Source organism: Pseudorca crassidens, chromosome 15 (assembly GCF_039906515.1).
Source record: "Pseudorca crassidens isolate mPseCra1 chromosome 15, mPseCra1.hap1, whole genome shotgun sequence".
Taxonomy (NCBI): domain Eukaryota; kingdom Metazoa; phylum Chordata; class Mammalia; order Artiodactyla; family Delphinidae; genus Pseudorca; species Pseudorca crassidens.
The window spans coordinates 41,603,579-41,628,215 of record NC_090310.1 but is presented as its reverse complement, the minus strand read 5'-3'; the positions used below and the strand labels follow the sequence as shown (position 1 = coordinate 41,628,215).

Genomic DNA, 24,637 nt, shown 5'->3' with positions numbered 1-24,637 from the left:
AAAGGTCACTCCAGCCATTTCCGCTTCCCGTTCCGGGATCCAGCTTGTTGGAAAGCTTTGCGGTGCGGGCGAGTACCCTGGGCCCATTTTTGGGGTCTAGGGGTCGCCTGAGTCGGCTGTTGCAGCCATGGCGGCCTCCACCGCGGCCGGGAAGCAGAGGATCCCCAAAGTGGCCAAGGTAGGCGGCGGCGCGGGGCTTCGTGGAAGGAGGCCTAGAAGAGGGTTTGGCCCCCGCCTGAGTGGTTCCCGGGGCGGGAGGCGTGTGGTCCCGGGAGCCGGGCCACCCCGTGCGGGACCGCGGGGGAGCGGGAGGGAAGGGCCAGCCGGTGGGGGGCGGGGGGCGGGGAGACACACCAGTGTCCGCGGGGCCGTAGTGTGGGGAGGTGTTTTGCGAGGGAAGGAGTGGGGTCCTTCAATACAGACCAGCTGAGCCGGGTAAGCGCTAGGCGCTGGGGAGCTCCAACGAGGGCGGGCGACGAGCAGCCCTCCAGTAAGATACCTTAAGTGTAAAATTGCAACCTTGCAAAGGCTACTGAGGCCGAGTGGAATATGCCGTGGCATCTGGGCTTGTGAGGGGTTTCCAGCGTAAACTTTGCTGAGGAAGAGATAGTTAAGCTGACCCTTGAAGGCGGAATAGGAGTTACCCAGCTGAGAGTGGAGGGAATGAGAGTAGATGAGAAGAGCTGTGTGTTGGCATAATTTAAGCAATTAAACAAAATATCTGAAACGCGCTGATATTTCCGTCGGCGGCTAATACTTAGCGAGTGCTTAATATATGTGACAGGCTTTGTTCTAAAGCATTTACAGCTACTCTCCCTCCACTCTGTTTCTGGAGCCTGTCCTTTACATACCCATGTAGATGACCCCCTGAGATAATGCGTAGAAAGCACATAGCACAGCTTCTGGTAGTTAATACTCATTAGGTATGAGCCATCGTCATTTTCATTAGCATCATTCTACACATGGCATTAAATACTTAATATTTCTTATAATTCAGTTCCATAAACTTCTATTGGGCTCCATGGGTCCCATAGAAATATAACACGAGCCACATAGGTAATTGTACGTTTTCTCATAGCTATGTTAAAACAGGTGACGTGAATTTTAATTTATATATTATATTTAGCTGGTGTAGCCAAGATAGTGTCATTCCAACATGTAAGGAATATAAAAAGTTTAATTAGGTAGTTTATTCTCTTTTTCATATTAAGTCTTCAAAATCCCGTGTGTGTTTTACACTTGCAGCCTAGTTTGGACTCACCAAATGTGATTCATGGCTGCTGTGTTGGACAGCACAGCTCTGAGACCTCAAGAAGCTTACAGTCTAATGATGGGAACTTACTGAATATGTCTTTGAAATGCCATGAAAAGTCAAACGCAGTTATCCACCTGGGGCAGAAGTTGAAGACTTCTGTAAATAGAGGTTGAAATGCCAGATAAGAAATGGCACACATCTTGATAAAACCTTCTGTGAGAATTTTACCAAGGCAGCCTCCAAGTTTATTATTACACTATTCTAAAAGGGAAAACTTGCTGGTTTTGCTATCTTGTCTCTTGAGGCTTTTACCTATGGCTTTGTAACAGATAACCTGCATAAGATAGAAAATACTTTTTTTACCTTGTTTCATAGAGAAATGGGAGCATGTCATGCAAAGAGGGCATCTTGTAGTAATGTTTATAAAGTTCACATCCAAAAATATGTTCATTTGTTTCTTAAACCTTGTTGTGAAGAGCACTTGCTAAAAATAGAAATGTTTCCTGTCTTAAAAGGTGAAAAACAAAGCCCCAGCTGAGGTGCAGATAACTGCAGAGCAACTGCTAAGAGAAGCTAAGGAAAGAGAACTTGAGCTTCTTCCACCTCCCCCTCAACAGAAGATCACAGATGAAGAAGAGTTAAATGATTACAAACTAAGGAAGAGGAAGGTGGGTCCATGTGATATCTTTTAGTCCGTTGATGTTGTTAAGAATTTATAGGTCAGAGTTTGAAAAGTTCCTCACTGGTTAGAGAGACTAGAAGCTAAGAAGAGGTGAGTGTTTCTAGCCACATGAATAGTATAACTTCTGGTTACCAGGTGATTGCATTGTGCTGAGCTCTATGAAATATGCCATGAGTTGTCTGTCTTAAAGAAATTAAATCCATCAGAGACAGAATGTTTGGTGCTGAAACAAAGATGAGTGGAAGTTTAACAGGCAGAACAACAGACAGCTGGAGGAGGAGTGGAATTAGCCAGATTGCATTATGTTCTTCTGTCTGTACCGCCTTGTGTGTTAAGAGGTAACACCTGGGATAGAGCCGCGAGAAGACTTGGGGAATCTGATCCAACCTTCTCACCCTAGGATGTGGGATCATTTTAAACTGCTAATCTTACTGTATCTACTTATTAGTTATCCTCAATGAGCTGTGTATGAAATTCTGAGACATTGAGAGGACTTAAATAGGTAAAAACGTTTTCTTATTAGGAAAAGTGTAGAGTATATTAAAGTACCAGTTAGTTGTCATGAGCAATAAGAGAAAATATCAACAATTCTACTAATAATTCTTTTTATCTGAAGTTTTTCTCTCTGTTTGCATGTAAGACTTTAAGGAAATACTTGTGACCATAACCTTCTTTAGTAGGTTTCTTATTTCTTGAGGCTTCCAGGATGTAATTTCTCTTAAATAAGAGCAAAATGAATAAACTTCTTAGTACAAAGATCAATAGACAAAAGACGATATCATTTTTAGTTATTTTCCCTTTAATTTGACCCTTTTTGCCTTTTGCCAGACTTTTGAAGATAACATAAGAAAAAACAGGACTGTGATTAGTAACTGGATAAAATATGCACAATGGGAAGAGAGTCTAAAGGAGATTCAAAGGTAAAAATCACTGAGCATGTAATTGTATAAATAAAAATTCATAAATTACCAGATACTAAAACAGAAAAAGTTAAAGCACGAGTAAAAGCGTGTGTCTCTGGTAGTAGTTTTCAAAGTCTGTTCCATGGGACCCTAGGGTTCCTTTGAGGGGCGTGAGGGCCACTGTGGTGGAACAGTCCTGGGGGGAGCAGTGGAGGCTCTCCAAGGTGGGTCTTGCCATGGGCACACACTTTATAGCCAGAGAAGTGCAGTTCCATCTGCTGTCTCCATATTGGGATTTTTTTTTTTTAAATAAAAATTATTCCACTGAAAACCAGTGGCCAAAAAGATGACATCACAGCCTGAGCCTTCCTGTTGTTCCCTTTTCTGTGTTCTCCCAGCATGACCCCTGCTCTGGCTGGGCCCGAGCACCTGTCGCTCCCTGGACACATCTTGCCTCCTCAACCTGACATCTGGCTGTTCTCTCTGCCCGCACTGAGCATCCTCCCTACCCACCTTGGCCTCTGGAACTTTTCCCAAGTTCTTACCTACTGCCTGGCATTTTCCACCAGACGTTTTCATTTCTTTCCCCTCTACTTCCTTGTGCAGACCTTGACTATAACATTTGTCACATTGTGTTGCAATTACACACGCATGTCAGTCTTTCTCTGAGTCTTGTTAAGGTTCCTGAGAACATCAGATCTTTTCACCTTTTTATGCCCAGAACGTGGCTCATGGTAAACACCTGACAGAATAGCAGAGCACTGCAGACGGTTTCAAATGCTTGCCATGTGTGTTGCGTGTACTGTTTCTGATACCCTCCAAATCTTGCTTCTCTAGGGCTCGATCCATATACGAACGTGCTTTGGATGTGGACTATCGAAATATTACACTCTGGCTGAAATATGCAGAAATGGAAATGAAGAATCGCCAGGTCAACCATGCCCGAAATATCTGGGACCGGGCCATAACGACTCTGCCTCGCGTCAACCAGTTCTGGTAAGTTTCTGATCTATTGAAATGGCTTTTTGTAGACTACAAATATCCACATTTTTGTGTATTTATTTTATTTATAGTTGTAATCGTATATATATTTAATCTTACATCTTATTTTTTCTTTAAACATACTATCAGTACTTTTTAATGTCCTTTAGTCTGCTAAGTTATCTCAATGTATAATAGCTGTGTAATCAAAACAAATTTTGGTTGTAATCTTTTATGCATAAAAATCATCTTGTCAAACTAAGCAACTTTTGAGGAGAAAAATCCTTTTTTCCAATGGTTGATCCTTTTCAGATTTACATTTTAATAAGAAAACATGTTTGACTTAACCTTTAGGGAAGATAAAGCCCTAAATCTTCTTCATGTTTAACAAAGTTAGAGCTAGAAATTGCCAGAGACTGTTTTTTTCCCTAAGTCATTTTGACCATGACAGATAATTTGGGATGATTTTGTTAAAGGTACAAGTACACGTACATGGAGGAGATGCTGGGGAACATGGCGGGTGCCCGGCAGGTGTTCGAGCGCTGGATGGAGTGGCAGCCAGAGGAGCAGGCCTGGCACTCCTACATCAACTTCGAGCTGAGATACAAAGAGGTGGATCGGGCCCGCACCATTTATGAACGCTATATCCTTTGGACGGGTCTGCGTGGTGCCCTTTTCCCAGGTGCTGCACTCCCGTGGGGCTGTGGTCTGGTTGAGACATGTGGTCATTGATGTTGGCCTAGAAATCAATATCTGCTGCATAGACTTCGTTTATATTTTCTAGGGACACAGGTTGGTCAGAAAAAAAGTTTGTGGTCTGGATAATTGAATCTTTTCCGGTGAGACTTTGGTCTGTTTATACTTTGGCATTAACACTGTGGTTCCTTGTGGAAGGTGACATCCTAAGGCCCTGGCCGCTGCATTGGGTCCTGGTTTGTTCTGGGGTGTATGTTGGTCATTAGCACTGGTACTGGAGTCGATCTAGAGGGTTACCATTTACTAGCCATGTGACCTCAATGCATCGGGTAACTCCTTGGAGCCCTGGTGTCCTCATCTTTAAAAGGAAGGTAAAAGTTCCCGCTGTGGGCTGACTGTGAACAGGAGATGGTAACACGGGAAAGCACTCTGAGGAACTTGAAATAGTTGATTCTACTTTTTCACTGTTCTTGTACTTGTGAATTCTCTTACTTGCTAAAGTTTATTTGTAAACCCAAAATCAGTATTTGTGGTACTTTGGCAGTCAGTTGCAGACAAGCCCAGAGTGATGAAAACTTTGAATCACCCAAGGCACATGGTCCCAGTTGAGGACAAACAAGACAGTCATCTGCCTTCTGTCTCTGCTGTCCTGCAAGGATGACTGGGGCAAGGGATGGGGGGGGCGGTACAGGGGAGAGAGAGAGACACTTCAGCTCTGGGGCCAGCTGCATGGGGCTGAATCCTTTCTCTGGCACCAGTTAGTGGGCAGCCTCAGGCAAGTCACTTAACACTTCTGAGACTTGTTTTCTCTTTCATAAAATAAAGAAAATAGAATCTACCAACATTAGTTGTTTTTAGGATTTAAAATCACAATCTGTGTGAGATGTGTGTGTGTGTATATATTTGTGTGTGTATATTTCCCCTAGGAGCAGTGATTTGGTATTTGCTAGGCAGAATGACTTCATAGAACATAACTACTGCGAGATACAAGACTCAACTTTATTATGCAATTTTAACATCTTAATTATGACTACTCATTTTGATATTACTAGTTTAACAACAGCATTTATAGTGACTGCTTTGTGCCATGCATTACTCTAAGCACTTTAAAGATATTGTCCTTTAATTCCCACCATAGCCCTGTGACTCAGGAAATTGCTTCATTCTACAGATGAGGAAACAGGCAGGAGAGGGTCTCTCGGGTAGTGATGGAGATGGGATTTGAACCCAGTAGCCGCTTTAGAGCTTGCACTCTTTACATCGTTGCCCTATTTGAATGTATTACTACTTAAGTAATTAACGATTTCTTCACGGAAGGTAGATTAAAAATACATACGTCCTGTGAAGAAGTAAATGGTAATTCAGAACTTTCTCTTTTGGCTCTGGTTAGAAGTTTTCCTTTTGTGACATGTTTTTTTCTTTCTTCCTTTCTTTTTTTTTAAGATTTTTTTTTTTTTGTCTGCGCCACGAACCTTGCAGAATCTTAGTTGTCTGACCAGGGATTGAACCTGGACCATGGCAGTGAAAGCGCCAAGTCCTAACCACTGGACTGCTAGGGAACTTCCTTTTTTTTTTTCCTTAAATTTTTATTGGAGTATAGTTGATTTACAGTGTTGTGTTAGTTTCACATGTACAGCAAAGTGAATCAGTTATACATATATATGTATCCATTCTTTTTCAGATTCTTTTCCCATATAGGTTACCACAGAACATTGAGTAGAGTTCCCTGTGCTATACAATAGGTCCCTGTTATCTATCTTATATATAGTAGTGTGTATATGTTAATCCCAATCTCCCAATCGATCACTTCCCCTGACATTTCCCCTTTGGTAACCGTAAGTTTGATTTGAAGATCAATGAGTCTGTTTCTCTCTGCAAAAAAGTTCATTTGTATCATTTTTTAAATTAAATTCCACATATAAGTGGTATATATTTGTCTTTCTCTGCCTGACTTACTTCACTTAGTAAGATAATTTCTAGATTTATCTATGTTACTGCACATGGCATTATTTCGTTCTTTTTTATGGCTGAGTAGTATTCCATTGTATATATGTACAATATCTCATTTATCCATTCCTTTGTAAATGGACATTTAGGTTGTTTCCATGTCTTCACTATCGTAAATGCTGCTACAATGAACATGGGATGCATGTATCGTTTCAAATTACAGTTTTCTGCAGATGTATGCTCAGATTGCTGGATCATATGGTAGTTCTATATGTAGTTTGTGTTTTTTTTCAAACATCTTTATTGGAGTATAATTGCTTTACAGTGGTGTGTTAGTTTCTGCTGTATCACAAAGTGAATCAGCTATACGTATACATATATTCCCATATCCCCTCCCTCTTGCAACTCCCTCCCACCCTCCCTATCCCACCCCTCTAGGTGGTCACAAAGCACCGAGCTGATCTCCCCATGCTATGCGGGTGCTTCCCACTAGCTACCTGTTTTACATTTGGTAGTGTATATATGTCCATGCCACTCTCTCACTTCGTCCCAGCTTACCCTTCCCCTCTCCCCGTGTCCTCAAGTCCATTCTCTATGCCATTCTCTATGTCTACGTCTTTATTCCTGTCCTACCCCTAGGTTCATCAGAACCTTTTTTTTTTTAAATTCCATATATATGTGTTAGCATATGTTATTTGTTTTTCTCTTTCTGACTTACTTCAGTCTGTATAACAGACTCTAGGTCCATCCACCTCACTACAAATAACTCACTTTAGATTCTTTTATGGCTGAGTAATATTCCATTGTATATATGTGCCACGTCTTCTTTATCTGTTCATCTGTCAATGGACACTTAGGTTGCTTCCATGTCCTGGCTATTGTAAATGGTGCTGCAGTGAACATTGTGGTACATGACTCTTTGAATTATGGTTTTCTCAGTGTATGTGCCCAGTAGTGGGATTGCTGGGTCGTATGGTAGTTCTATTTTTAGTTTTTTAAGGAACCTCCATACTGTTGTCCATAGTGGCTGTATCAATTTACATTCCCACCAACAGTGCAAGAGAGTTCCCTTTTCTCCACACCCTCTCCAGCATTTATTATTTGTAGACTTTTTTTTTTTTTTGTGGTACACGGGCCTCTCACTGTTGTGGTCTCTCCCGTTGCGGCACAGGCTCTAGATGCACAGGCTCAGCGGCTGTGGCTCACGGGCCCGGCCGCTCCGCAGCATGTGGGATCTTCCCGGACCGGGGCACGAACCCGTGTCCCCTGCATCAGCAGGCGGACTCTCAACCACTGCGCCACCAGGGAAGCCCTGTTTGTAGACATTTTGATGATGACCATTCTGACTGGTGTGAGGTGATACCTCATTGGTTTTGGAAGTTGGAAGTTTTGATGTGCATTTCTCTAATAATTAGTGATGTTGAGCATCTTTTCAAGTGCATTTTGACCATCTCTCTGTCCTCTTTGGAGAAATGTCTGTTTAGATCTTCTGACCATTTGTTGATTGGGTTGTTTGTTTTTTTGATATAGAGCTGCATGAGCTATTTGTATATTTTGGAGATTAATCACTTGTTGGTTGCTTCATTTGCAAATATTTTCTCCCATTCTGTGGGTTATCTTTTCATTTTGTTTATGGTTTCCTTTGATGTGCAAGGGCTTTTAAGTTTAATTAGGTCCCATTTATTTTTGTTTTTAATTTCATTATTCTAGGAGGTGGAACCAAAAAGATGTTGCTGTGATTTATGTCAGTGTTCTGCCTGTTTTCCTCTCAGAGTATCTGGCTTTACATTTAGTTCTTTAATGTATTTTGAGCTTATTTTTATATATGGTGTTAGGGAGTGTTCTAATTTCATTCTTTTACATGTAACTGTCCAGTTTTCTCAGCACCCCTTATTAAAGAGGTTATCTTTGCTCCATTTTATATTCTGGCCTCTTTTGTCATAGATTAGTTGACCATAGGTGTGTGGGTTTATCGCTGAGCTTTCTATCCTGTTCTCTAGATCTATATTTCTGTTTTTGTGCCAATACCATACTGTTTTGATGACTGTAGCTTTGTAGTGTAGTCTGAAGCCAGGGAGCCTAATTCCTCCAACTCTTTTTTTTCCTCAAGATTGCCTTGGCTGTTTGGGGTCTTTTGTGTTTCCATACAGATTAAAACTTTTTTTCTTTTAGTTCTGTGAAAAATGCCATTGATAGGGATTGCATTGAATCTCTAGGTTGCCTTGGGTAGTGTAGTAATTTTGACAATGCTGATTCTTCCAATCCAAGAACATGTTATATCTTTCCATCTGTTTGTGTTGTCTTTGATTTCTTTCATTAGCATTTTATAGTTTTCTAAGTACAAGTGTTTTGCCTTCTTACATAATAGGTTTACTCCCAGGTATTTTATTCTTTTTGATGTGATGGTAAATGGGATTGTTTCCTTAATTTCTCTTTCTGATCGTTCGTTGTTAGTGTATAGGAATGCAAGAGATTTCTGTGTATTTTGTATCCTTCAGCTTTACCAGATTGAGCTCTAGTAGTTTTCTGGTAGTATCTTTGGGATTTTCTAAGTATAATATCATGTCGTCTGCAAACAGTGACAGTTACTTTCTCTCCAACTTGGATTCCTTTTATTTTTATTCTCTGATTGCCATGCCTAGGACTTCCAAAACTGTGTTGAATAAAAGTGGTGACAGTGGACATCCTTGCCTTGTTCCTGATCTTAGAGGAAATGCTTTCAGTTTTTCACCATTGAGTATGATGTTAGCTGTGGGTTTGTCATATATGGCCTTTATTATGTTGAGGTATGTCCCCTCTGTGCCCACTTTTTGGAGAGTTTTTATCATAAATGGGTGTTGAATTTTGTCAAAAGCTTTTTCTGCATCTATTGAGATGATCATATGGTTTTTATTCTTCAGTTAACGTGGTGTATCACACTGATTGATTTGCAGATATTGAAGCATCCTTGCATCCCTTGGATAAATCCCACTTGATCATGGTGTATGATCCTTTTAATGTATTGTTTGATTAGGTTTGCTAGTATTTTGTTGAGGATTTTTGCATCTGTTCATTAGTGATATTGACCTGTAATTTTCTTTTTTGTGGTACCTTTTACTGGTTTTGGTATTGGGATGATGGTGGCCTTGTAGAATGAACTTGGGAGTATTCCTTCCTCTGCAATTTTTTGGAAAAGTTTCAGAAGAATCGGTGTTAACGCTTCTCTAAGTGTTCAATAGAATTCACCTGTGAAGCCATCTAGTCCTGGACTTTCGTTTGTTGGAAGTTTTTAATCACAGTTTCAACTTCAGTACTTGAGATTGGTCGGTTCATGTTTTCTATTTGTTCCTGGTTCAGTCTTGGAAGGTTGTATCTTTCTAAGAATTTGCTAAGAATTTGTCCATTTCTTCTAGGTTGTCCATTTTATTGGCGTATGGTTGCTTTAGTAGTCCCTTATGATCCTTGGTTTTTCTGTGGTGTCAGTTGTACCTTCTCCTTTTTCATTTCTAATTTTATTGATTTGAGGCATCTCCCTTTTTATTCTTGATGAGTCTGGCTAAAGGTTTATCAGTTTTGTTTATCTTTTCAAAGAACCAGCTTTTCATTGATTTTTTTTTCCTATTGTTTTTTTCTATTTCATTTATTTCTGCCCTGAATTTGATGATTACTTTCCTTCTACTAACTTTGGGGTTTTTGTTGTTCTTCTTTCTCTTGTTGCTTTAGGTGTAAGGTTAGGTTGTTTACTTGAGATTTTTCTTGTTTTCTGATGTAAGATTGTATTGCTGTAAACTTCCCTCTTAGAACTGCTTTTGCTGCATCCAGTAGGTTTTGGACTGTTGTGTTTTTGTTGTCATTTGTTTCTAGGTATTTTATGATTTCCTCTTTGAGTTCTTCAGTGATCCCTTGGTTGTTTAGTAACATATTGTTCAGCTTCCAAGTGTTTGTGTTTTTTAGTTTTTTTCCTGTAATTGATTTCTAATCTCACAGCGTTGTGGTTAGAAAAGATGCTTGATATGATCTCAATTTTCTTAAATTTACCGAGGCTTGACTTGTGGCCCAATATGTGATCTATCCTGGAGAATGTTCCATATGCACTTGAAGAAAGTGTATTCTGCTGCTTTCGAATGGAATGTTCTGTAAATATCAATTAGGTCTATCTGGTCTAATGTGTCATTTAAAGGCCTGTGTTTCCTGATTGATTTTCTGTCTGGATGATCTGTCCGTTGATGAAAGTGGGGTGTTGAAGTCCCCCACTATTATTGTGTTACTGTCGATTTCCCCTTTTATGGCTGTTAGCATTTGCCTTATGTATCGAGGTGCTCCTATGTTGGGTGCATCTATATTTACAATTGTTACATCTTCTTGAATTGATCCCTTGATCATTATGTAGTGTCCTTCCTTGTCTTTTGTAAAAGTCTTTATTTTAAAGGCTGTTTTGTCTGATATGAGTATTGCTACTCCAGCTTTGATTTCCATTTGCATGGAATACCTTTTTCCATCCCCTCACTTTCAGTCTGTGTCCCTAGATCTGAAGTGGGTCTCTTGTAGACAGCATATATATGGGTCTTGTTTTTGTATCCATTTAGCCAGTCTGTGTCCTTTGATTGGAGCATTTAATCCATTTACATTTAAGGTAGTTATCGATATGTATGTCCTTGTTGCCATTTCCTTAATTGTTTTGGATTTGTTTTTGTAGGTTTTTTTCCTTCCCTTCCTCTTTTGTTCTCTTGTCTTGTGATTTGATGACTGTCTTTAGTGTTGTGTTTGGATTGCTTTTGTGTGTGTGTGTGTATCTATTGTAGTTTTTTGGTTTGCAGGTTCCATGAGGTTCTGATATAGCAGTCTATGTATATATATACACAAGGTTGTTTTAAGTTGTTCGTCTCTTAATTTCAGGTGCACTTCCCATTTCCTGCATTTGTATTCTCCTCTTCTCACGGTTGCTGGTTTTGATAACATGTGTGTGGATAATTTCCTGCCTTTACTTTATGTTTGCCTTTACCAGTGAGCTTTCCCATTTCTTGTTTCTAGTCGTGGCCTTTTCTTTTCCACCTAAAGAAGTACCTTTAGCATTTGTTGTAAAGCTGGTTTGGTAGTGCTGAATTCTCTTAGCTTTCGCTTGTCTGTAAATCTTTTGATTTCTCCATTGAATCTGAATGAGAGCCTTGCTGGGTAGAGTATTCTCGGTTGTACGTTTTTCCCTTTCATCACTTTAAATATATGGTGCCACGCCATTCTGGCCTACAGTTTCAGCTGAAAAATCAGCTGATAACCTCATGGGGATTCTCTTGTATGTTATTTGTTGCTTTTCCCTTGTTGCTTTGATATTTTTTCTTTGTATTTAATTTTTGTCACTTTGATTAATATGTGTCTTGGGGGCTTCCCTGGTGGCGCAGTGGTTGAGAGTCCGCCTGCCAATGCAGCAAACACGGGTTCATGGCCTGGTCCGGGAGGATCCCACATGCTGCAGAGCAGCTGGGTCCGTGAGCCATGGCCGCTGGGCCTGCATGTCCAGAGCCTGTGCTCCGCAACGGGAGAGGCTACAACAGTGAGAGGACTGCATACCGCAAAAAAAAAAAACAAAAAAAAAACAATATGTGTCCTGGCCTGTTCCTCCTTGGGTTCAGGTCAGAGGGGGCTGGGCCAGGAATTGGGGTGTTCAAGCCCACCCACGTGGGAGTCCCTCCCAGTGCATGTGGAGGCAGGGCCTGGTACGTGGAGAAGGAGGCTGCAATGGCAGCCCCAGCTTCCTCCACAAACGTTCCTGGTTGCCGGAGCTCCACACTCCTGTCCCTCCAGGCTGTCTCTGTGCAGCCAACGGCAGTCTTCTCCCCAGATCTGCTCTCCAACGCCATGTTCCAGCACCCAGCCCCTTCTGCACCGGCAGACACACATCTCAGGTTGGGGTGTGCAGGGCTGAGGCAGGGACCATCTGTGTAGGTCACACTCTGTCCTGCCTGCCACAGACCAGTTGCTGTGCTCTTCTGCAAGCCCCTGAAGCTCCCCTTCTGTCCCAGCTGATCTCCCCACCAGGGATGGGGCTTCCCTGGGTGCGGGAGCCTCCCCACTCCTTAAGCTCCCCCAAAGGGGCGCAGGTCCCATCCCCCTTCCTCTTCTTTTTGTTTCTTTTGTCCTACCTGGTTACGCAGGGATCTTTCTTGCCCTTTCAGGTGTCTGAGGTCTTCTGCAAGTGTTCAGCAGGTGCTCTGTGAGAACTGTTCCATTTGTAGATGTATTCTTAATGTATTTGTGGGGTGAGGTGAGCTCCATGTACTCCTATTCAGCTATCTTGACTCCTCCCACATGTTTTTTTGCTTAATCAGTAATTCAAATATTAATGTTATTGAGCAGATACTACAAAAAGTGCCATTTGTTGAGCACATTCTTTTGGCCTGAAATTGCTAAGAGCTTTACACACATTTTTTTCATTTAAAGTTGGCAATCATCAAATGAGGTTGGTTGGTATTATTTTCCTCTATTTATAGATGATAAAACTGAGGCTTAGATAAGATTAATGACTTGTCCAGATCACGTGCCTAGTCATAGGCTTCAGCTTTTTCGTGGCTCCAAACTCCTGTTTGTACCACTCCTGAAATACTGAATAAGAGTTGGAGGAGGCCACACAAACAAGACACGGCCTCTTGGGTGGTCACAGGTTAGTGGGTCTCCACCTTCGTACATGTGTTATCACCCCTGTAGCCACCCTGTGTGTGGTGTTGAGGTTCTGGGTTTGGGTTTGGGTTTTTGTTTTTTAAGCCACGTTGTTCTGCCTGGTTTGTCTTTAATCCCGCTCACTTGTTCTTGTGCATCCTGATGTGAAGAACTGGATCAAGTACGCCCGCTTTGAAGAAAAGCATGGTTACTTTGCCCATGCGCGGAAGGTGTATGAGAGAGCTGTTGAATTCTTTGGGGATGAACATATGGATGAACACCTTTATGTTGCCTTTGCCAAATTTGAGGAAAATCAGAAAGAAGTAAGTAAACTTAAAGGAACTTGATTATGTTGCAAAACAGCTTAGAAAAGATTACTTTTTGTGCACATTGAGTTCATTTACATTTTCTTATTCACTTATTCTTGGAGAAAATGCTTTCAAGATATGAAAACGTGATTTCTCAAGGAAAACAGCATATATCTGGCTAAGCTGCAGATTGGGAGTGAGTGATTATGGATTATATTATAACTGTCTTAATTTTGTTGTGCTCTGCTTCAAAATTAAGTCTTTAAACCTAAATGAGAATATTATCTGTAAACTGAGAGTCATTTGATACTCTGATTAAAGGGCTTTACAGGTAATGAACCTGGGAAACAAAAAGCCCCAGAGCCCTCAGTACAGAGAACAGAATATGAAATGGAAACAGAGATTGTCCCACGAGAAGTCAGTTATTTTTCCCATAGTATGTATGGAAAATAATCCTGAAATGTAGCTCAGATAATACAGGATGGGGAGGGGTTGGCTGGGATCTGAATGCAGGGTCTTGCACAGGTCCCAGAGGTGAGTTCAGATTCTGTCCTCAGGCCGGTGGGAAGTGTGGAGGGTCTTAAGCAGGAAGTGGTCGGATGTCATCTGTGCTGTGAGGGGAGCCTCTGGCTGGTTCATGCAGAGTGTATTGGGAAGAGGGCGGCAGAGTGGGCATGGGGGCGCTTTTCACATGGTCAAGGGAGAAATGGAGGTGGGTCGGCAGAGGCCTGGGGAGAAGTGAAGGGCTGTGTTGAGGAGGTAGAAAGGGCAGGGCTGTGGAAGCAGCCAGTGTGAGGAATGCAGGAGAGAGGAGTTGGGGAGGCCCCTGACAGAGCAGGTGTGTGATCAGGGTGGTGGGTGTGACTACCCAGGACGGGGAGTCTGACAACGACCCAGCTGGGTGGGAGGAGCGAGCTTGGGTGAGTCTGAGATGCATGGACGACATCCAGCTGGCAGCGTTAGGTACACTGTTAAATGTGGGGCTCAGAGGAGAGTGTCAGTCCATCCTGGCTAAAAGTACCTCAACAAAAGGGAGAAGAAAAGTCGTACTTCGGGCATTTTGAGGCCTCATAATCTAACTTACAAGTAATGTTTTATGTCATAATTACTTTTCAAGTTGTGGCTAGAATGAGAATACTGTGTTCTGGAAGATAATCATCCTGTCTGCTTTCAGTTTGAGAGGGTACGAGTGATCTATAAGTACGCCCTGGATCGAATTTCAAAGCAGGAAGCCCAGGAACTCTTTAAAAATTACACCATCTTTGAGAAGAAGTTTGGTGACAGGCGGGGCATTGAAGACATCATCGTGAGCAAACGGAGGTTCCAGTATGAGGAGGAGGTGAAGGTGAGCACTGGCGGTGAGTGGTTGTGCTGGCAGGGACCTGCTGGCTAGTCCTGGGCCACAGCATCGCTCTCCGTCCTGTGTGTGCAGTAAATTGGCATTCCAGATGGGGAGGTAAACGGGGCTGGTAGAAAAGGCAAGCAGACAGCGCTTGGATTTGCTCTGCCACTCGCATGTTGGAAGTCACTTTGTTGGTTGCTGATTATACACAAAGAACTTGAGCAAAAGCAATCTGAAATCCATTTGAGCTCATTTTTTAAAGAAGATGGAAGAGTCAGAGATTGATCGAAAAAACCCATTTTTATACATTACCTTTTGGCTTAATTGCTTGAACAAAAGACATATTGTAGTTAGGGTTCCATTCTCATCTCTGTCTGTAAGGTACTATTTTGATTTGAATTCAAAGGTAGTAGTGTTTTCCTTTACTGCTCTGCTCTGTATTTTAAAATACTTCTGCTTGGCCAAATTAATTAAGATATCTCCAAACAAAGGACTAAGTCTGGTGTTAAATGGGGTCAGCAAGATAATATTCAAGACATATTGCTATTAATTGAAAAGGCAGGTTTGCAGTTGTGAGCATGGTATAATTCCATCGTAATTTTAAATCTAGGCATAGTGCTATGGAGTCACATATATAAACAAAGACACATAAAAAAATAGATGTCTATTTTCATAGCTATAGATACTGGGAGGTTTACAGAATCAATAGGAAGCTGGAGGAGCAGGCTTGGATAATGGGCGGGAATCAGGGCAGTTGCAGAAAGTCCTGGAGCAGGAGATGAGACAGTCACATTTCAGTCTGGCCAGGGATGACTGACCCACCAATGGATACTACTTCCAGAAACCAGTTCGCAGTGTGCTTCATCTCCACGTCACCCACTCATGTGCCCCAGACCCTCAATCAGGGGTCTTTACTCAGCCAAGTGCGGTGGCTGCCAGGGTGGGAAGACGGGGAGCTGGCACCCTTCACCTCTGTGGAGGAGAGGCATCCAGGGCACCACCAGAGCAGGGGTCTACTCTGATTACCATTTGCTGCTGCATTAAAAAAAATAAAAAAGGAAAAAACATCAGTTGTTATTGATCTTTATGTATTTGTCTCTAAGTCATTTTTCCACTTACACCTTCTTGAAAAAAAATGAAAAATTGGTATAGTCCAAAAAAATAAGCTGTTGTAGATAAAAGGGGCTTTGCTGGGGGAACCTCTGGCTAATAGTCTGTCTTCTATAGTCCTTTTCCTTTTCTATTATAGAACCTCAAGAATGGTATTTTTAAATGAAATAGCCTGTAAAGTCTAGAAAAAAGTTGCTAGAGTACAGAAAGTCAGTCTGCTGCCTTCTTTCACCTCACATAGTCCCGCAGGTGCAGCTCTGGGTTTGTTTTCTAATTATTAACCTTATCTTTCTAGGCTAACCCGCACAACTACGATGCATGGTTCGATTACTTGCGCTTGGTTGAAAGCGACGCAGAGGCAGAGACGGTGCGGGAAGTCTACGAGCGAGCCATCGCCAACGTGCCGCCTGTGCAGGAGAAGAGGCACTGGAAGCGCTACATCTACCTGTGGATCAACTACGCCCTCTACGAGGAGCTGGAGGCGAAGGTGCAGAGCCTAGTCCTGGGGTGGCTGGGGGCGGGCTCCTCCCCCTGCGCGTTGGCCCTGCTGGCGCGGCTGGGAACTGATACCACATTTTATAAGGTTGTTTGTTTTTTGGGGTTTTTTTGGCTGCGTTGGGTCTTCGTTGCTGCACATGGGTTTTCTCTAGTTGCAGGGAGCGGGGGCTACTCTTCGTTGCAGTGCACGGGCTTCTCATTGCGGTGGCTTCTGTTGTTGTGGAGCATGGGCTCTAGGTGCATGGGCTTCAGTAGTTGTGGCTCGTGGGCTCAGTAGTTGCGGTACACGGGCTTCAGTAGTTGTGGCTCGTGGGCTCTAGGTACGCAGGCTCAGTAGTTGTGGTGCACGGGCTTAGTTGCTCTGCAGCATGTGGGATCTTCCTGGACCAGGGATCAAACCCACGTCCCCTGCGTTGGCAGGCGGGTTCTTAACCACTATGCCACCAGGGAAGTCCCCTCTGCCACGTTTTAAACTCCACACCTGTAGTGGACATAGGTGAGGTGGTTTTTAGTTTTGCTGTATTTTTTTTTAAACCTTGAGATGCAACAAGATTATTACTTGGAACTTGAAAGGGAACAATGAACTAGCCCTTAGTTTCATTATCTATAGTTTCCTGGGTTTTCTCATGAAGAGGGATCACAGCTGGATTGCACATTCTTACTTTTAGCAAATTTTCAGAAATTGGTTGTGTGTAAGTTAATAGGAAAATGTTAACTTTCTGCTGCTGATCCGAGACTGTAGAACATCTTTGTTTCTGCTGTCAGGCGAAAGAGTTTGAGGGCTGTATTGTGGGTGATTCTGTGATCAAAGTTTGATGGCCAGAGGCAGTTCAATTTTGATCATAAATGCAATCAGGGTTTGAAAATAACTTGTAGGAACATATTCAATGTTAGGGGTATATATTAGTAATAGTAAAATTAGTATTAGTAATAGACGTAAATATTTTGTGCAAATTTCTTATCCTAATGCAGGATCCGGAGAGGACAAGACAAGTTTACCAAGCCTCTTTGGAACTCATTCCTCATAAAAAGGTATGTTTGCTCTAAATGTTCTGTTCCAGACACATCAAACTCCTGCATCTGTTACTTGTGAAATAATTCAGTGAAATCATATTTATTGATTGGCTCTTCCCTGTGCTAGGCTCTGTGGAAAACATAAATAAGAATAAGATATACTCTTTGCCTCTGAAAACAGCTTACAGTCTAGTTGAGCAGGCAGCCTGTGTTAAGTGACCAATGACTGATATATATGCTAATGGAAAAATTCCAGGAGGATGGTAATCAGAAGAGACTGAGCTCAGCATGAGAGGGGACAGCCAACCGGCTGCTGGCACCTGTGTGGTCGTCTGCAGGCGCAGGGAACACGCGTGTTCTGGGGATGGTTGACACATGATCTCTGTGTATTTCCCAGCATGAGAGACACAGGTGTTGACCGAGTTGCCTTCTAGAATAGAGGGCCATGTTCTGCCTGATCACAGCACACCCACAAACCAAGCTGCCTCTCAGTAGGGGCTGCAGAGCCCTGCGTTAGAGTGAAGTGCCTAGATTACTGTTCCTAATTTCTGTCAAATATTGTCTTCTTAGCTTATAAATGAAAAGATACATCTGTCCTAGCTCTGTAGCTTTAGGGAAGTTCGTCTGTGGCCCTTGTTAATTTAAATTTAACTTATGTGAGTTTTTGCGCTTTTGTTTTCTAGTTCACATTTGCCAAAATGTGGTTACTGTATGCACAGTTTGAAATAAGACAGAAAAATTTACCATTTGCCAGAAGAGCTTTGGTGAGTAAAGAAAGGCTCAAGATGCATCATTAAGTCCTTCGAGAAGGAAATTAAAATCTTAATGCTTACAGGTTATGTGATTCCTCTTGAGAAGGCAGCAGAAATACTGTGCCTTTATAACCTGAGACTTGTTCGAAAGCACGGCCTTTGAAGAAAGATTGGGTGATGATGCTTAAGTTATTCTGTGTCAACATTGGACAGTTAGAGATGTTTCAGATCTTTCCTCCGGCTAGAGACATCGGATCTTAGCTCTTTAGTATTCTGATCCTGTACAAGATTTTTGGTGTATTAAGTGCACCTTCCTCTTAACAAGTGTTCTAAAATTTCTTAATAGGATCAGATGCAGCTATCCTTCTGGTAAGCTACTCTCACCCTGGCTGTGGGCAGCAGGGTTCGTCCCTTGATTATCCTTTTACTCATGGGAGGTGTTGTCCATCTGACATCCGCATTCACTAGGACATCCTGAGAAACCAGGTGAAATTCAAAATAGTTTTCCGAACAGTTCTGGAACACTATATCTCTTGCAAAACAGGCCGACTTGACAGCTGAGTGAATTGGAGGGTTTCCTTTGGTCTCTGTCGAGCCAGTTTGAGCAGTGCGTTACTGCAGAGGGAGAGGGTGGTGCGCCGTGTTGATGTGCCAAGGCTGTTGCTCAGCAGAGAACAGCTTCTAGGCCAGGCTGAGGATGTCTGCACAAGTCAGACCCACTCAGACATCACAGCGGTCGGTTATCTTTTTTTCCAGGGAACTTCCATAGGCAAGTGTCCGAAGAACAAGTTATTTAAAGGTTACATAGAACTGGAGCTACAGCTTCGAGAATTTGACAGATGCCGGAAGCTTTATGAAAAGTTCCTGGAATTTGGGCCTGAAAATTGTACCTCTTGGATTAAATTTGCAGAATTAGAGACAATCCTTGGCGATATCGAGAGAGCCCGGGCCATCTACGAGTTAGCCATCAGTCAGCCACGCTTGGACATGCCGGAGGTGAGGCCCGCGGGGTGACTATGGCTTTATCTTAGACGCTTGCCCAGTGTTACCTCAGATGACCTTGTGAATATGTGTGCCTCTTAGAGTATAAAGACCATCTCACCTATAGTCTTTTTCACTCAGATTAGGACTTCCTGTTTTGGAGACAGGAAGGCGGGGGAAGCAGCCCTCTCTAGTCGGGTAGCACAGCACAACACAGCCCCACTGTGACGCCAGGATGAATTGGGATCTTATGGGTGGGATCTTCCTCCCTTTCTCTTTTTCGTGGATTTTTTTTTTTTTTTTTTTTTTTTTTTTTTTTGGGCGGTACGCGGGCCTCTCACTGCTGTGGCCTCTCCCGTTGCGGAGCACAGGCTCCGAACGTGCAGGCTCAGCGGTCACGGCTCACGGGCCCAGCCGCTCCGCGGCATGTGGGATCCTCCTGGACCGGGGCACGAACCCGCGTCCCCTGCATCGGGAGGCAGACTCCCAACCACTGCGCCACCAGGGAAGCCCTCCTCCCTTTCTCTTAACAGAAGGCTAAAGAGGATGAGCCAGGGCAGCGCAGTCAAGGCCACCTGGAGAACAAGGGAGGTAAAGGTTGAGACTGCACAGCCCCGGATCCCTCTGGTGCAGTTTTGCCTGGATTAGGCTCTCACTAAACCAGGATGTTCCTGGAGGTACCACTGCCCCTGTCCAGGCTGGCCTGGCTGGCCACAGGGCCTGAAATCATCCCGTCAGGATCTAAGCTTGAGCCGCGAGGTGGCACCAGACAACAGCTAGGACAGCGTGAACCTCTCAGGAACCACTGAGCTCGCTCAGTGACTCTCGCTCTGGTGTGACCCTGCACTGAGCGGTTCACCAGGCCCTGCTGACTGCACTGGGCAGGGCTCTTATGTGTCACTGGTCCCATCACTTGGCCTCAGCCGCTCCACAGACTGCGGCCTCCAGGCGTCTGGGCCACATCTTCCTGGTCCCTGTGCCCTGACGGGCTGTGCCAGGCGGGTGGGCAGCTGTGCCCTGGATGCTTGTTGAGTTGGACTCAGGCATATCAGGGAACTTAGAGTGGAGACAAAAACGGTATGCACTGGCTGATCTAGGCCTGTTTTCTCCCCGCAAGTCCGTGGTTTGTGGCAGCCTCATGACAGTGCCTGGGAGGTTTGGCAAGTTACCCTGCTCTTTTGATAAGTCTAGAAGAGAATCCAAAAGTGAACCCAAGGTCTTTTTTCTCATAATGTAGACACTTAGCCAAATTTTGGCCAGTCTGTAAACACCAGTATTATTTCTTGTATCCACATACAGTCTGTTCCTTAATTGGTCATGAAAGTTCTAGGTTCCTAGATTTCCTAGGTTAGAATGCTAGTTAGGCTGTACTTTGGATAGGGGCATGTTGCTTCTTAAATGTCAAGACTGACCTATGAGGTTATCTTTCTTAGGTGCTTTGGAAATCATATATTGATTTTGAAATTGAGCAGGAAGAAACTGAAAGAACACGAAATCTTTACCGACGATTGCTTCAACGGACACAACATGTCAAGGTATCCTGTGCATTGTGGGTTATCTTTAATTTTGCTTGAATCAGCAGTCCAGAAGAAATAGTGTATTTCTATATTTTAAGTGTGTGGGATTTTTTAATATATTTATTTTATATGATTTCCTTACTTTTACAGAGAGCTTGTGAGTCTCAGAGGACTTTGGAATGTTAAGCTTATACCAGGTCAATATTTATACTGCGTGTAAATAACTTGGATATCGTAGGGTTGAATAAAAAATTAAACTTCAGGATTTTGAGACTATTTCAGACACCTAATTGGATGTAGAAGCAGACTGCTTCACCATTCCTATATAGAAGCATCTAGTCAGTCTGTTGTATTGAAATACTAGAGATGAACACGTTACTATGCTCAGATGTCACTAACAAGAAATTAGCTTTATTATTACATTGTTTTCTGGGTGACATGGTTAATTTGGTTCTTTAATAATATTTTTTAAGGTATGGATCAGTTTTGCACAGTTTGAGTTGTCCTCAGGGAAGGAAGGAAGTTTGGCTAAATGCAGACAAATTTATGAAGAGGCTAACAAAACCATGCGGAACTGTGAAGAAAAGGAAGAGAGACTTATGTTGCTGGAATCTTGGCGAAGCTTTGAAGATGAATTTGGAACAGTATCAGATAAGGAGAGAGTAGACCAACTCATGCCAGAGAAAGTCAAGAAGAGAAGAAAGGTCCAAGCTGATGATGGGGTAAGAACTGAGCCCCTGAGCTGGTCCTTTCCTGCCAGCTGAGCAGAAATGCACCCGACTTTGAAATGCATACTTTGAAGTGGCGTGTATACAATCTGAGAAAGGGGGTTGACAGCTGGAGGAGGAGCCAGTCACAGTCTGGCTACCATGGCAACACAGCAGGGTGTATGGTCCACCCAGGGCTGGAGAACGGTGGGGGGTGGGGGTTGGCAAAGGTTCTTCCTGGTGCTTGGTTCCAGAAACTGCATGAAATGTATTTCCGGAGCATTAAGCAGGAGGTCAGGGTGGAGGCTTTGTAGGCTGTAGTAAAGCTCTGACACAGTTGGTGTCTCCTGCGGGTTGATTTGAGGGGCTTCGTTGGAGGAGGGTCTGTTGGGAGGCTATTGTAAGCAAAGCAAGGTGGTGTTGGGAGCTGGGACCAGGGCGACCTTTAGGAAGTGAAATCAGTGCCCGATTGGAGGTGGGATTCAAAGGCAGGGTGTCAGGATAATCACAGATTTATGGCTTTCACTATTGGGTAAATACTAAGTAAATCTTTAAAAATTTAAAGACTCACGTAAGACTGCAAGATGGGGTTGAAGACACTGACTGTCTTTTCGATTGACCATACAGGAGCTATGCTTAGATTTTTAGGGCATTTTCCACCAGGTTGTAGCTCTCAGTGAGCTACAGCTGCAGCAACACCCATCCAACAGCAATTACTCCCACTCTACCAGGCCAGGCCCTTCTAATTTCTCTTTGAAAATTCTGCTTTCCAAGTAGACTTTGATGTTGTTTTGCACAATGAAGGTAAGTTGAATTTGAACCCTGGGTTTCCCAGTGAGAATTCTCCACTTTAACTGAAACGTATTCCAGCCTTGTGTTAGCTTATCTTTTAACTGTTTTACTTTTTTCCTGTAGTCGGATGCAGGCTGGGAAGAATACTATGATTACATCTTTCCGGAAGATGCTGCCAACCAGCCCAACCTCAAGCTCCTGGCCATGGCCAAACTGTGGAAGAAACAGCAGCAGGAGAAGGAGCCTGGCGAGGAAGACCCAGATGCGGACGCTGCCGAGCAGGAGTCCGGGCCTTCCTGTTCCTGTTGAGAGATGTTTTATTATTTTTATAGATGTATAGTTTGGAACTCTTGCAAATCCTGTAAGTTTTTGGATATTTCACCAGTGATGAATCGATGGGAATCTTTGGCAGCTACTTTTGAATTATTTTTAAAAGGTTCTTGGGTTAGTTACGGGTGGGTTGCAAGTAAAGGAATCTTTTTAACTGTTGGATTTCTTTGAGTCTCAACATTTTGTGTTGTCCTAATGCATCATGCATTAGGAAATCCTTAAGGTAACACTTAGCGTGTCTTTTAGATCGAACTGCAAAATTTTGAAAGAGTCTTTTTTTAGAAGTTCTCAGTCACATCTCACGGTAACTTTTCAGGTGAAGTTTTCTCATGCTTGCCTTCTTCATAAAGATGTTTTATGCATTCATCTGAATCCTGTAACTTATTTACATCTTAAGAGTCACACTGACTTGAGTTCCATTCCCAGCTCTGCCACATGGTGATACATAACGTTTATTTTCAGTTTCTTCACTCATAAAATGGGCTTTTGCCAGCTCATTTTGAAGATTAAATTAGAAAGGGAGTATTCCTGGCACAGAGTAAGTGCTCAATAAAATGTTCATTCCTGGCCACTTTATTAAATAACGTTCATTCCTTGTGGAATTGAATGTGCTTAGATTAACTTCTAAATAGCTATACCTTCTTAATGGCCATTTATACTAAGTGTTTTTGAAAACACCAGTTAGAAAATAATTTACAGTTACTGTATTACTGAACAAGGTCTTTTTTTTTTACCAAAAACATTTTAGTTGAATTTCAGTTATGCTGTAATCAGTCTCCCAAACTAGTTGAGCTCTGCAGCGGCTTGTTTAAAGAATAGTAATGCAAGAGCTGTGAAAAACAATGTCCCATGCTCCAGTGAGTTTGGGAAACCCTAGGTTAAGGGTTAAGCCTTGTTGACAAATCTCTTCATAGTTAGGCTTCTCAGGGCCCTTGCTAACACTCCCTATACATTGTGAATCCCCAGGTGCAATGCTGGCTGTGCTTCCCAAACTTAATGGACAAGGGAATCATCTCTACCTAGAGCACCAGTAAATGTTGCCCGGCGTGCTGCAGTAGACTGTCTACCTGTAAAACCTGACATGTTCAACTTAGCCTCGATTTAGAACGTGAAAAACAGCTGAGGTAACTATATGCTAAGTCATGAAACAAAGCAGCACAAGATGATAATGTACTTGCTGGCTGATACGCTGCTTATATTCTCAGGCAAAAAATACTTGCCTTAATTAACTCATCTGAGAGATTGTTTCCTTTAATCCAGCCTGTATTTCTCAAGCCTATTTTTTTTTTGTTCACTACACAAGCTGTTTGACTAGAACCGTATCTTTGTGTTTTTTTCACCTATAAGGCCAATTAGCAAATATACTGTTTGCAAATTTATTATTACATTTTCAAGTGTATTATTCACCCAAGGGAATAAAAGCTAATCAATACAGTGTTAAATTGTATCTTGAAAATTGGGGGCAGAAGGAAATAGGACTAGCAGGTGAAAGCAACCTGCTCTTAGCCTCGCTACTTCAGTCACCTGACTAGCTTCAGCTGCTGGGATCAGAGGCTCTGACTGTTGAGTTCCAAGGTCTGTCCAGTCAGCGAAGAGGAGCACTGCTCTGAGTTGGCTAAGTACACAGGGCCACGGGGTGAGATGAAAACAGGCCAGATGCTACTCTAAGTAAGTGACTAATCATAATCATGTTCTGTTTGTGTCACATGTGTGTGTCAGGAAAAAAACTAGCAGTCAGGTCCTCATGTAAACTCCTAAGGCCACTTTCGGGCAGGTAATGTGCCAGTGTGAAATGCATGAAAGAAAAAATTACTCTCCTGGGAGAACCTCACTTCTCTCTCACCCTCAACTCCGCCAAAGTAAGTCCTTTCAAAAGTAACAGGGTTTTAATAATCATTTCTGTGATTTATTTCGTTTTCTTTAGCTACTGTTACTCACTGGATATTTTCAGATACTGCATGCGATGAAAACTACACATGAAAATATGTGGTTAGCCTGTGATCTAATTACGTGGCCTTTCTTTGGGAATTAGGTTCTTTTTCCCCTTTATTTTAGCATCTTTTTGTATTTTGTTGAAAGGCAGGATTTAAGCAAAGCACTGTGAGACTAGACAAAGAAAAGACCTGAGACCAGCAGTATGGAAACAAGTATCTGGGAAGAACTTTGCAATAAGAAGGACGCTTAAGTGTGCTG

The 24,637-nt window shown here is 42.7% G+C and overlaps 1 protein-coding gene across 1 annotated transcript; it reads left to right on the top strand.

The window, feature by feature from the left end:
• Nucleotides 1-5: 5 nt before the first annotated feature.
• On the top strand, nt 6-22,816 carry CRNKL1 (crooked neck pre-mRNA splicing factor 1). Its single transcript, XM_067707368.1, has 14 exons — nt 6-178; nt 1,771-1,923; nt 2,766-2,857; nt 3,677-3,835; nt 4,297-4,463; nt 13,238-13,416; nt 14,576-14,746; nt 16,149-16,340; nt 17,324-17,383; nt 18,049-18,129; nt 18,874-19,113; nt 20,532-20,633; nt 21,089-21,337; nt 22,238-22,816. Exons 1-14 carry the CDS (start codon nt 128-130, stop codon nt 22,421-22,423), a joined length of 2,082 nt encoding a protein of 693 aa, XP_067563469.1. The 5' UTR covers nt 6-127; the 3' UTR covers nt 22,424-22,816.
• Nucleotides 22,817-24,637: the final 1,821 nt, after the last annotated feature.

What these genes read in the sequence shown, in the direction of transcription:
- CRNKL1 (XM_067707368.1), top strand. Translation starts at nt 128, where the DNA reads ATGGCGGCCTCCACCGCGGCCGGGAAGCAGAGGATCCCCAAAGTGGCC. An exon ending in ACAAACTAAGGAAGAGGAAG is followed by an intron (nt 1,924 to 2,765) that starts GTGGGTCCATGT and finishes GCCTTTTGCCAG; the next exon opens with ACTTTTGAAGATAACATAAG. An exon ending in ACGAGGAGCTGGAGGCGAAG is followed by an intron (nt 16,341 to 17,323) that starts GTGCAGAGCCTA and finishes ATCCTAATGCAG; the next exon opens with GATCCGGAGAGGACAAGACA.